Raw genomic sequence first — 13,277 nt, 5'->3', positions numbered from 1 at the left:
GAGTATTCTACTATATGCAGTCGGTGGCGTAACTAGTTTATCAGTTAGTTAGACGAGCTTGAGCTTATGCGACTCGTAGCTAGTCTGCGAATCGCGCACTCGCTGCGGGTCGATTACATCGCAGTTGGCTGTCAGAGCTACTGGCGAGCACATCAAATTCAGTAGTCCGAGTCCGTGCGGAGAGCGCAGCTTTCTACCAGCTGGCAGCATGACTCTGGAAGCCCTGGTCACTGCATTAACCTGCCTGAGCACCCCCTCGACAACGTTGCCAGGAAACTTGGTAACAAACATCATGGTGGACTCGACGCTGACCTTTCGCAATGTACGCCAATATCAACTACACTCCATTAGGAAGAACCTATGTTCCTAAACTTTATATTTTTCAGCACACCCTTGGCTGTCCGGCGGCAGTGCTCGATGCTCTGATGATGCGGTAAGTCATGCTTAAGCGTGAGGCGGTGCCAATGTCACAGTTGATTTCATTCAGAGTTCACTCTATGACCGCCGAGCTGCAATCTCTGCACGCGGATCTCACCGAAGTGCAGCAGCTCATCGATGAGTACAAGAGCCAAGCGCCACGGCGGCCTATAGAGACGCGGATGTAAGTGAATCAACTAGTTCTACATAGAACAGTTTCGAAAAAAACTCTCAATGATAGAGACATGACATTTCATATGTGTAGGCGTGCAGTATGAATTCATCATATTTTCTCAATAACTCATCCCATTTACTTATCGACTAAAATCGAATACTGCAGCCCAACCAAGCGTATTAGTTGCTAATTGCGCAGTTCGCAGAGCGCGTGCTTTGATGTGCATGTACCTGTATCTGATTGGAATGTCAGCTCTAGCGCGCTGTTACCTGTACTATGCATAATTGGTGCTTTATACATTAATACATATACATCTCTAACCAAAAATATGCACTTTGAGCGTCTTTTTTGCAGTTCTCTTTACATCTTGCAAGCATGTCACACAGTACATTGAAAATTATGTGTAAAAGTAAAGATATACAGAGGTGAAGGTTTTAAGTTAGTGTTTGTGGGGTCTGATAATGCTTACAGCCGAAAGATCTAGCCCGATCTAGATTTTCAGTTTATCCATATCTGTCTGAGCCTCTGATATTTTGAGCAATGTATTTTCCAAATTATATTGTAAACTGTGAATCTATTGGCAGTGGCCGCCTATAGCTTTAAAGATATAGTAGATATCATTTTATTATTCGATGAGGTATTTAACGATAATACAATAACGGGAGTATCTATCGATTTTTTGAAGAAAAAAAAAACAGATCTGCACGATCCATACTTCTTGAAATCTCCGAGATCGGTGCGCTCATGCATACGGAAAGGGCTATGTCGATTGGGTGCCTTGATCAAAAATATACATATACTTATATCTTATGGGGTCTGTCACATGCTCTGCCTCTTACATCCATTTAACAAAACAATGTACTCAGATCTGCCATTTTCTATGAATTATTCTAATAGTAAATATGCCAATAGTAATTCCCAGTCTCTCGTTAGGCAGCTATTTGAGACTGGGACACCAAGTGTCGACGACACGCCTCGCAATTGTATTGGCCAGAAGCATGGCCTGGTGCGGATCCGAATCTCGCCGGATATGGAGCCGTTCTACGTTAATTGTGATCAGGAGAAGCATGACGGTGGCTGGCTGGTGATCGCCTATCGTTTCGATGGCAGCGAGGATTTCTATCGGGAATGGGACACATATAAGACGGGCTTTGGCTCGCTGAACTCCGAATTCTTTATTGGCTTGGACAAACTCTACCGGCTGACCCACAGCGACACCCACGAGCTGCTCATCATAATGAGAAATGAGGAGGGTGAGTACTTCGCGAACTATGATCAGTTCAGCATTGGCAGCGAGGCCGAGAAGTATTTCCTCTACGTGCTGGGCTCCTACAAGGGCAATGCCGGCAACGCGCTGCAGCACCACGCCGGCAAGAAATTCACCACCTACGACCAGGACAACGACGACAACGGCCAGAACTGTGCTCCCATTCATATGGGCGCTTGGTGGTATGGGCGCACTTGTGTTAAGAGGTAGCTCCGTCATAAGCTTGACTCATGTTCCTCTCTAACCTATGTATGCTTTATTTTAGCAATCTCTTTGGCACGTTCCAGCACAGGCATGGGCAACAGATTGACTACTACAAGGGCATTCTGTGGAATCACATTCAGCCCGGTCCCAAAGGCTCTTTGCGATATGTTCGCATGCTAATCCGACCCTACAAGCGGTCATAGCCACTGCTTGACATACCTGACTAAAGAAACTCTAAATACTCCAAAAATACATGTAAAATTAGATTGCAAAATAGCTTATCCATATTTTATATTGAGTCAAGTCCACTTTGACATTGGATGGAACATTAGCCACATTAGTGTTAAAGTTGATTGCGCTAGTTTGATTGAAAGTACATTTACCTGATGGAATCAAAACTTTTCCCATCTAGTTAAATATAATCCTACATTTGGTGATATATTCCCGGTGCAGTATCTAAGGAATAACTGCAAGTATGTTATTTTCCAACTTGCTCTTGTTTCATACAGAGTTTTGTTAAAGGGGAAAATACAACCTGGATTCAACGTAGAGCAGAACGATTGCAATGCATATTTGCGGTTAGTGTTTATATTTTTATCGAACGCTAAGCTCGAACATGACATCATGCAACAGCTAAGTGCGTTCAGAAACGGGTTTTAATTACTGCAATTATATTCGATTTTCACTTTAAATAATATTGAATTGATTGGCATACTTAGATCTATTACAACAATGGGAAATGTCGGAAGATGTGAACTTGTTTCCGGGGAGCATGAGAAATAAATTTGGCCCATTTGCATTCACAATTACATTTATATGGTCTGAGAACTGTGTGCCCCATGTAGTAGATAGATGGTAATGATAGTAATTCCATTGTAAATGTAGAAGTGCATAACAGAAAGGCAATTGAACTCAAACTCTATCTAACTCTGAGACTCTCTTCATCTAGTAGACTCAATTATTTTGAGTCTGAAGCTAAACAAAATAATAGATTTGTACTTAGCTAAACAAATAACATATTGTACTTGTGAATAGCTGGTAGCGAGGCCTATAAAGCCCTGGAGTTTGAAATTCGCGCCTCTGCAGACACTGCTCATGTACGAGATCTTCTGAACTCTTCAATAAACTAATATGCCTGCTTATTAAATTAAAAAGCTTAATGACTTAAATTACTTAATAACATAAATTCATAGCATAATAATAATAACTTTTTGTATATGGTCTATTTTCTTAAACTTTCAGATTGTGATAATAACATTTGATGCGTGCATTTGCCAAAGCACAATTCTCTACTAAATGAAATACGCTTTTAAGAAATATAAATACAGAAGCTTTGAGGAGTATTATATCTTAAATCGAACATATTACATTACATACATTTTACTTAATTTGAAAATTCTAGCTGAAACTATGTTGGAGATATATGTTTTAAACAGATTACCGATAAGCGTTTGTAGTGGCGCTGGAATAGAATAAAAGAAGCAGCCTAAAAGTAGGCAATCCGCTGAGCTTGGAGTGGCTTGGAAAAGTTGATCACGCGATCACGGATGTGGCAATCCCAAATCTGGATTAATAACAGGAGAAATTGTCACTCTCACCTAGGCCATAAAAAACTGTTCCCAAGCGATGACTTGCCGCTTCATGGGATCGGCCATTGTTTCCTCTTTCTTTTCCAATCTCAACCACCGACTGAAAAGGTTGTGCAAAAATCACACTGTGAAATAGTGAAAAGTTAATATTAAAGTTAAATTTTAAATTGAAAGTACTATTTCTTTTGTGCAAGTGCCAAACTAATGAATTCGGTAAGAAGAAAGTAGTGGCATTTCCATAAGTCAGAATATATGCCTAACATCATTTCGCACAAACCTCTTTGCAGGTTTGGCTCCCAGCAACAATTTGAATTCTTTTTTTTTTTGCCGACGTGCATCCGCGCATACTGAATATCTCATCGCGCTATTTGGATGGCAGCCTCTGCGCACAATTAAATATTTGCATCTGCGCACAACTAAATTTACGCATCGCACTATTTGGATGGCTGCATCGGCGCACAAACACATTTAAGCAGTGCTGCAGAATACCGCATCTTATATCTCCGCACCTGCACCTGTTGCACAATAATCATCAAATAATCATTGCCTATTTGATTTAAGAAGGCCTACTTTTGGCGAATATTGATGTGTTAATTTGCATTATAGGCACAGAGTTTATCTTTTTTGTTTGCACTTCACTATGAACAAAATAATAATTAAATAATGGAATAATTTAAAAATAATATTAGTCATTAAGCTTAACCTCCACCTCCTCCCGATGAACATTTCCCATTCGCATTTTGTGCATTATATTTTTTTTTGTAGTTGCATATACATTTTTTTTTTGTTAGCACAGCTTGCAGCCAAACCGAAATGGAAGCGCTTTCATCGCGGGACAGCACCGTAAGTGGAGCTACATTATATATTTAACAATTTCCATATTTATTTTTTTTTATTACTCTCCGTCAGCATTATTAACACCCGCTGCATAAAAAAAAAGAACTTAATGCATAATTATTAACCTCTCTATTCCACTTCTCCATTCCCCATTTCGATCAGCTGGTTTAAGGCTGAGAGAAAAAGCTCCCCAAAAGCTTTTTTTCGTCTGCTTATATTCACTTATTCTTCATGCCCAAAACTACTATTTACCTATGTATGATTATTTTGTTAAGATTAAATCCAATGAAGTTTAATTAAGTTTCATTATTTTGGGGCCATGCGGCGCGTTCCTATAGGTTTTTAGCTCTCCAAGCTGGGAAAGGGGTCGCTGAGAATATAGGCAGGTAGCCAGCGACCAAGGTAGGGTGGGCACGGTCGGTCGCCTTAATATCTAAGGCCGACTTTCGCTGAGCAAGCACATATTTGCTTGCGCAGCGAGACCTAGCTTGGACAGGTATGTTTGTATTAATAAATATATTTTGGCAGCGCTAGGAGTCGCAGTTCCCCTCTTCTTACCCCCTTCCCTTCTCCCGATGACCCATTGGCCGGATCCAGCGCGTGCACTGCTCTAATCCTCCTATTCTACCATCTGCGCTTGATAACGTAACTCGTTACACGTTTTAACCGATAAGGAGATTTTTGGAAACAAACTCGATCTGAACTCGAAAAAATGTCTCCAGATCTTCTAGGATCGACGATTTCAAGCATACGGACATACAGACAGGGACAAATTGACTCAACTCGTCTCATAAGGTTCAATTATCTTATAATTTAGGATTTGATTTTTTCCGACTATAACGTTAACAAAAGTTTTTCAACACATCAAGTTATTATGCATCAGAAATCAAAATGAGTTAATGGCTTATATTCCTTAAGCAAAGGTCCGACATTTCGTTTCAATTCTTATTTGTGGAAAGGTTATACAAACGCTGATATGCGGACGGTTTAGGGGAACTAATATATGATATTTAATGCAGATTAATTTGTTTTCTGGCGATCACACACGATCAGTGAATGTTTATGAAAGAGCAAAAAGGGAGCTCAAACTGCTTTTTACTTACATTTGCAGAAAACCATAGAGCTTAACAGTAAAGCTTGGATAGAAAGGCTAATTTCCACACAAAAACTTCCAAAATCTATATACCCTGAATTTAATCGAATCGTTTGCATCATCATCATTGGGTGTAAGACAAGTTCGTTTAGAACTTACTCAACAAAAAGACGCCGTATACGGAGCTAGTGTTGCATAACTTCCAGCCTCTAAGCCCACTCTCACTGCTCGCACCCCATAGTTGATAGCTGTAATTGAAATAACTATAAATGGACTGGGTTCAACTGAGTTCAGCAAAGTAACAAGTTTTGATTCGTGACTTCTTCATATGGCGAGCATACGATTATAGTGCTTAGATTGGTGTCAATTTGGCTGTGTCCCAGTGTTCGTTATTTGCCTCGACTGGGGCGTTTTTCGTGTTTTTTGTCGGCCATCTTATGCGACCCATATTCGATGGGATGTTGTAAATTTCATTATATTTGTCAAACCAATTGAAAAGTTGGCGGAACTTTGTGTTGATTTAACACTCGCATGCCAAACAACAGAGGCACAAAGCGAGCCCCGGACTATCAGTGGGCCTCCCTTTTGTTCGCTTGATTCGGTTGGACTCCCTCAAGGCGCTTGGCAAAAAAGTTTTGCGGCACACAAAGAAGTTTAGAGCTGAGAGCTGGGAACTTATAGCTTGTTGTTGGCTCTGTGGGCAGACATAAATAAAGAATTGTATGATAAATGGCCACTAACAACGAACCAAAAAATAGAAAAAGTTGAAAAATTATTTGAAAAGAAGAAGTGAAACAATAAACAGCATTGACAGTCAAAAAGCGGAGTCGGGTACGGGCCACAGGCCACGGGCCACGGGCCACGGACCACGGACCCAAAGCCCCCCCACAAACCAATGGCCAAAGCAAAACAGTCAGAGCCAGAGCCCGAGTCCAATCCAATGGAGAGTACCAAGTGACCACACTGTGATTTACGCTCATGAAATTGAGTTGTGGCGCAAATTATTTATGAACAAAGCGAGCACACAGGAATAACAAACGCCGAGGACAACAAAGAGGCGCAAACGAGCGTTATAATAGTCGTTCAGTTAGTGTACGAGCCATGTACTAATACTCGGAGCAATCTGCACTCGGACTTGTAGTCGGAATTGGAATCCGTGTCATAGTCAGAGACAGACTCGGAGTTGGTGTCGAAGTTGGAATTCGAGCTAGCGTTGGTGTTGGTGTTGGTGTTGCAGTTGGTGTTGGTGTTGGTGTGGAGGCTGGGTCCCTTCTGTGGACAGCTTAGTGGCCGCCACATCGGTGTGTCGCCTACGGTGCAAACTTTCTGCAAAATAATTTATTAGCGGCAAACGAGCAAAAGTTTTATGAAAATTTAAAAAGAAGCAGGCGAACCGACCCATTTGGATGCAGCAATTCATTGTCGCTGCCTCTGTTTGCTTTTGTTTAATACATTTTGACTCTGTCAAAAAGTTCAGGCAGCACAAAGCGACTGCCACAAATATATCTATGTATATATGTATCTATCACCAGCCCCACTTAGTCCATGGTCTATAGTTTCGCTCAAAGAATAGTAGAACTAGACGCTTACATTTATTCCTTTTCGATTTACAAGCGAATACCCATGGGAATCGAGCTCTTTTGCAAGACATACAAATTTAAGGTTATGTACTTGGTCGGAATCTTAAAGAGTATATTGGATTGTATTTTGCTAAGGACCGAAGACTTCTAAGACTTCTTGTCTGACCTAGTAAACTTACATATTAAATCCAATGTCATATTTAACGTTTGCATGCGCTCCTGCAATGCATTGGGAGTTGTTAATATTCCAATAGCCCTGAAAGTAGACAGCATTATTTTCAGCTTGTAAAACTACGCTACACAAGCCTGCTAATAAGAGGAGCAAACAAAAGTAATAGTGAGGTGCTGATGTCACTACAGAATCCCTGCTGCAATATTTGATTAGTTTTTGTAAATATTGTAACATACGCTTTCCATTACCTTATATCTTTTTTCTTTCCTTTAAGTGTAAAACTACGATAAGCTTCCACTAAGGGTGGCAGGAAATTCGTTTGGTAAATTACACTCCACAATTAAGCATGTATTTGTACCCATACTATTGTTTATGCAAAAGTAAGTATTCACCCACTGCGTCAACTGCGCCGTTTGCAGCGCGAGTGATTGCGAATATGGCTGTGGTATTTGTTATGTTTGAATAACGAAGTGTAAATTGATTATCATCTCTCCAAGGCTCAGGGGATCCTTTAGTCGAACAGTTTCGACTGTTTACAGGGTAGTTCATAGAGTCCGATATAATCTACAAGGTTGCTCATTTTTTGTAATTAAAGAAAAACACATTTTTTTTGTATTTGATTCTAAAAGATTTGTTGACAGCGCTGATTGATATGATAACTCTTAAATTGGCTGTACTAAAGATATGTGGTTGCCAGATGAGTCCGTCTAATATCGACAGCACTGTATATTGTTTCCGTTTCTTGGAAAGGACAGCAGGTTTGTTTTTAGAAATTTGTGTAAGTGTGTTCTGTTATTTTACACAGAAGCCATTGGATTGCTCAGCCTGGCTCTAAATATTGTCTCAGCTGAGTTGTGATGCGCATATTAAAAATACATTGTGAAAGATTCGCACGGAAAAAGGAATTACTAATTCATATTTTTGAAGCGGAATGGGCAGAAGGAGTAAGAGTGGGAGGAGTAAAAGAGCATACTTGAGCTAAAATGTATTGTCGTGTGAACGTAACCCACACGAGTCGAGTGAACAGATGCGAGTATGTAGATTTAATGCCGCGCTACGCATTCCACTCATGAAAATGCAATAAAAACTACATTACACTAAATTCTTATATTTTGTGTACAGCTAAAGCTGAGCGCAGCAGTTGCGAAAAGACAGTTACAGTACTTATAATACCCTATAAACTTATAGGAATTGACTAAATGTGGATTCAATGCGAAGTCAACTGCTTCGCATTATACATATACATATATTTGATAAAAGATATTTACAATATAAATACAGTTGCACAGTTATGGAAAACATTCGCACATGCTGGTTTCTTGGCTAATGTAGCTGAAAAAACTTGGGTATATAGACAGAGCATTGCCCAGGCACACTGTGTCAACCTAAAATCTCTTATTTACTTTTCATATTCTCGCCAAGGGTGCTCTCAGTATGGCATGCGGTATGTAACGTCAAAGCTGACCACGATAACTCGACTGAGTCCAAGAGGTATCCAAAGAATACCTCAAAAGCCTAGGTACTCACCCAAGGCCTAGATAGTCTTCTTATAACTGATACCCGAAGCACTACACATAGCACTACTCAAGATCTACTCGACCTTGCATCGACTTATACGAAAATTCTCTCTCGTAGCTATAATCTAGGAGTCTTTCTTCCCTGCAGGTCTGAAATGAACTAGAGTTGAAGGAGACTGCTAATGTGAATATGAAATACGTTATGAAATGGGATTCGGTTTTCTAATCACGAGTGAAGAGACTAGTCTCATACGATTCGGATTCCGCATATGGTCTTGAGAGCATTTAAGGTTCGGCGTGCCAGACATAATCATTCCTCTTTATATTCTTTTATGTGTTGTTGTTGGTGGAATTGGAATGAGCTTGGCCAAGTTTGGGGCATCCGACAGGCAACAATAAATTGCAATTCCAAGTCACTTAAATTGCAACAAATAACGGGAGGCAAGCTGACAGCCAAACAATTGCGATGCCGACACAGACGCAGCAGACGGAGCAGCCGTGAAATGTCAACGTGTGGCAGCAGGCGGCGCCAGCAGCTTCTTCCGTTCTGCCCCCCCGAATCCGGAGTTTGTAGTATGGAGTATGGCGTACGGCGTACGGCATGCGGAGTACAGCGTCCGGATCTCAGCTCTCCGTTTATTGTAATTTTTAGCGCAAATTTTCGTTTCTTTTCGTTTGGCTGCTTTCTCGTTTTTGCCATTTTGGTCATTGGCTTTAAGTGTATGTTTTGCCCTGAAGCCGGAGCGAGCAAAAACAGTTGAGCAAATAGTCTAACGTTGATGCATGATGATTTGTTGTTACAGTTGCTGTTGCTGTGGCCGTTGCTGTTGCTGCTGTGGTTGCTGAAGACAGCAGACAAATCTTGGCATTTATTGCGCACTGACGCGAGACAAGTTTTTATGAAATTCTCTGATTTATTTACATAGAGAATTATGTGTTGCCATTGTCCAATTGCATCTAAAGTTCTTGTATTTATTTGCCTCATTTAGTGTGCGGCATTGGCGGAGCTCAGCTTGAAGGCCCTCAGCTATTTAAAAACTATAACCATCAAATCTTATTCGAATGCGCGCTTAACTCCTAAATAAACAGCTCTCAACTTTTATACTATTAGCAGCGCAGATGGCGGTTAATGGATGGGCGGGGTCAGTCATATAAGCAGCGCTTCTATGCGCAATGCCCCTGCAATAAAAGCCACCACAATATAAACAAGTAAGAAAGCTCTAGTCGAGACTGCTCGACTACGAGATCCCCTGAACCCTACAAGCAACTGATATTTCAAAAATAATTAGCAAACACACACGCAGACACACACACACACACGCATACATACAAATACACGCACACACACACGCATACAAACAAACACACGCATACACACACTCACATATACAGGCGATTGCGCTTGGGTTGCGCTGCAGTGTTGGCAATATTTGGAGAACTTATTTGTTGAATAATTTAATTTCTAGACGTACGATCGTAATGAAACTTTCAGAACGTAATCATAATGTTAAAATGTATGTGTATACCGAAGCTCAAGTCTCTAGTATTTGATATACGATTTTTACAAAGATGAGGGTGAGGGGGTGGATTTAGGTGTGGGGGGTAAATTTGAACAAAAACCGAAATTGTATAAAATTCATCTTAATATACATTTTAAATTTGGAGACTCTAGCTTGAAAGATGTAGGAGATATAATTATTTAAGTGATCTTCGATAAGGTTTTTTATCGATAAAAAAGTATCGGAATGAGTTATCGTTTTTTAGCGATAAACTCGATATGCGCGTGATATATACGGACATTTTAAAAAAAAGTTGAAGTCTCTAGCTCTTATATCTTCTGAGATCGACGCGTTCATACATACGGACAGACGGACGGACGGACGGACGGACGGACAGACAGACGGACAGGGCCAAATCGACTCAGCTCGTCGCCCTGATCAAGAATATATATACTTTGTGGGGTCTGCCACGCCTCCTTCTGCCTGTTACATACATTTCAACAAAACCATTATACCCTGATTTCCCATTTTCAATGGGTTCAGGGTATAAAAACGAATTCGACTGCTCAGGGGGCACGAGAAGATACCCTACATCTTCTAACTAGAGCTCGAATAGCGGCGAAATGGCTTGCATTCCTACGGGCAGACGTATACGCGGATGTACCCAAGACAGACAGACCCCAAAACCAATATACATAATGAGTATAAAAAGAATTGTGTAAAGCCGAGCAACAAAAACGTTACAGGCGGGCGTTACTCACTGTGGAATACTCATTCACACACCTAAATCGGTATATATGTGTACAATTAATCAATACAGGGTGCCATTAGCAATTTATTCGTTATGTTGTGTGTTTCTAAATCAAATGCTGTACAAAATGCACGTTTACCCTATTTCCTCCATTTGGCATACAATCCTAATTTTTGGCAACATTTTAATATACCTGTTAATTATGTAAACTTACGCTTTAGCACGGTGAAAGTTACAGGGTACAAGCCCCTAATAAGCCGTAGTAAATATTTTTAGGCTATTAATAAAGGAGGTTACCAGAAACTCAAATATCTAAATTTGAAGGTTCTAGCTTTTAAACTGCGGTTTGTCACGCCCTCTGTGGGCGTAGATATATCCGTGGTCAACACGAGTATATGTACATTCAAAGTTGCTGCGTTCTAGGTTTTCAAGTGATAGGATATATGGCAAACCGGAAAATAAATTTTCAGATTTAACAGTGCTAATGTTAACACTTTATAATCCGGGGGTGTATGTTATAAATATCAGGTCTGCAGCATCAATAGCATCGAATAAAACTGCATTCAAACAGACAGTCGGACAGGTGGGCGCACAGACGAATGAACAACAAGACGGACATTACACAAAACCAATGTAGTCATTTCACTTTCGTGAATGAGTATAATGATCACAGAATACAAAAAATTTGGTAAAGTAACATGCAAACAAAATGAGAAGTAAGGTCTTAAAACATTAAGGTACATTTTAGTTCACAGTGTATTGTAACGCACTATTATTAAGCAGCTATAAAGATTAGACTCAAACGCCATCACTCTGAAGACCTGCTAAATATCTGTTATTTTATAATATAGCAGTACGTTGACCTATAAAAAAATATAAATATAATTTCGCTTAAAAAATAAAATAAAACAAGTAAGAAGACTCTAGTCGAGACTGCCCGACTAGGAGATACCCTGAACCCTCCAAGCTGATATTCTTATCATTCTGCACTTCTGCGCTTGGGCTGCGCTGCAGTGTGGGCAATAGTATGAGAATTTACTTGGTGAATAACTTCTTTTGTAAACATACGATCTTAATTAAACTTTCAGGGCGTAATTATATGGTCAAAATGTGTATACATTCCAAAGCACTACGCAGTACGTTTTTTACAAATTGGGGGCGAAAGGGGCGTGGTATCCAAAATCTGTTGATTACAAAATGTTTGTATTCATCATACGTATATACACAGTAAATCTGAAGTCTCCACGTCTGATAGTACTCCGACTAGGCTCAAAAAACAAAATCAATTTTTCGATTACTCTCGATAAAAAAGTTATCGGATGAGTTATCGAAAAAATAAAGCAAACTCGTACTGCGTATGGTATACACGAGTATGCACACAAAATTTCAGCTCTCTAGCTCTTATATCTTCTGAGATCTCGGCGTTCATACGGACGGACGGACGGACGGACGGACAGACGGACAGGGCTATATCAACTCAGCTCGTCGTGCTGATAAAGAATATATACACTTTGTGGGGTCTGCGATGATTCCTTCTGCCTGTTACATACTTTAACACAAAACCTTTATACCCTGATTTCCCATTTTCAATGGGTTATTTTTATTTTTTATTTTTTCGATAACTCATCCGATAACTTTTTTATCGAGAATAATCGAAAAATTGATTTTGTTTTTTGAGCCTAGTCGGAGTACTATCAGACGTGGAGACTTCAGATTTACTGTGTATATACGTATGATGAATACAAACATTTTGTAATCAACAGATTTTGGATACCACGCTCCCTTCGCCCCAATTTGTAAAAAAAACGTATTTCAAGAACTAGAAACTTGTGCTTTGGAATGTACACACATTTATAAACCATATAATTACGCCCTGAAAATTTCATTAAGATCGTGTGCTTACAAAAGAAGTTATTCACCAAGTAAATTCTCACCCTATTGCTGCTTACTCCGCAGTTAGCAGAGCGCGGGCGCGTGAGGTTGGATGCATGGTTATGTATGTGTGCGTGCATCAAAAGAAGTGCAGAATGATAAGAATATCAGCTTGGAGGGTTCAGGGTATCTCCTAGTCGAGCAGTCTCGACTAGAGTCTTCTTCCTTGTTAGTATTTGAAATACGTCTTTTACAAATATGACTTAATATATACTTAAAATTTGAACACTCTAGATTTAAAGAT

At 40.0% G+C, this 13,277-nt stretch overlaps 1 protein-coding gene across 1 annotated transcript; it reads left to right on the top strand.

Moving 5' to 3' along the window:
- The first annotated feature begins 27 nt into the window (after positions 1-27).
- LOC108657906 (fibrinogen-like protein A) lies at positions 28-2,355 on the top strand. The gene is made up of 5 exons (XM_018110562.3): positions 28-322; positions 387-433; positions 488-601; positions 1,526-2,065; positions 2,125-2,355. The coding sequence occupies exons 1-5, from the start codon at positions 209-211 to the stop codon at positions 2,264-2,266; spliced, it is 957 nt and encodes a 318-aa protein (XP_017966051.1). The 5' UTR covers positions 28-208; the 3' UTR covers positions 2,267-2,355.
- Positions 2,356-13,277: the final 10,922 nt, after the last annotated feature.

Source organism: Drosophila navojoa, chromosome X (genome assembly GCF_054131105.1).
Source record: "Drosophila navojoa isolate 15081-1374.11 chromosome X, UAZ_NAV_1.0, whole genome shotgun sequence".
Taxonomy (NCBI): Eukaryota; Metazoa; Arthropoda; class Insecta; order Diptera; family Drosophilidae; genus Drosophila; species Drosophila navojoa.
The sequence above is the reverse complement of the archived record's forward strand: the minus strand, read 5'-3'. Positions and strand labels throughout refer to the sequence as shown.

What these genes read in the sequence shown, in the direction of transcription:
- LOC108657906 (XM_018110562.3), top strand. Translation starts at nt 209, where the DNA reads ATGACTCTGGAAGCCCTGGTCACTGCATTAACCTGCCTGAGCACCCCC. An exon ending in CGACGCTGACCTTTCGCAAT is followed by an intron (nt 323 to 386) that starts GTACGCCAATAT and finishes TATATTTTTCAG; the next exon opens with CACACCCTTGGCTGTCCGGC. An exon ending in CTCGATGCTCTGATGATGCG is followed by an intron (nt 434 to 487) that starts GTAAGTCATGCT and finishes GATTTCATTCAG; the next exon opens with AGTTCACTCTATGACCGCCG.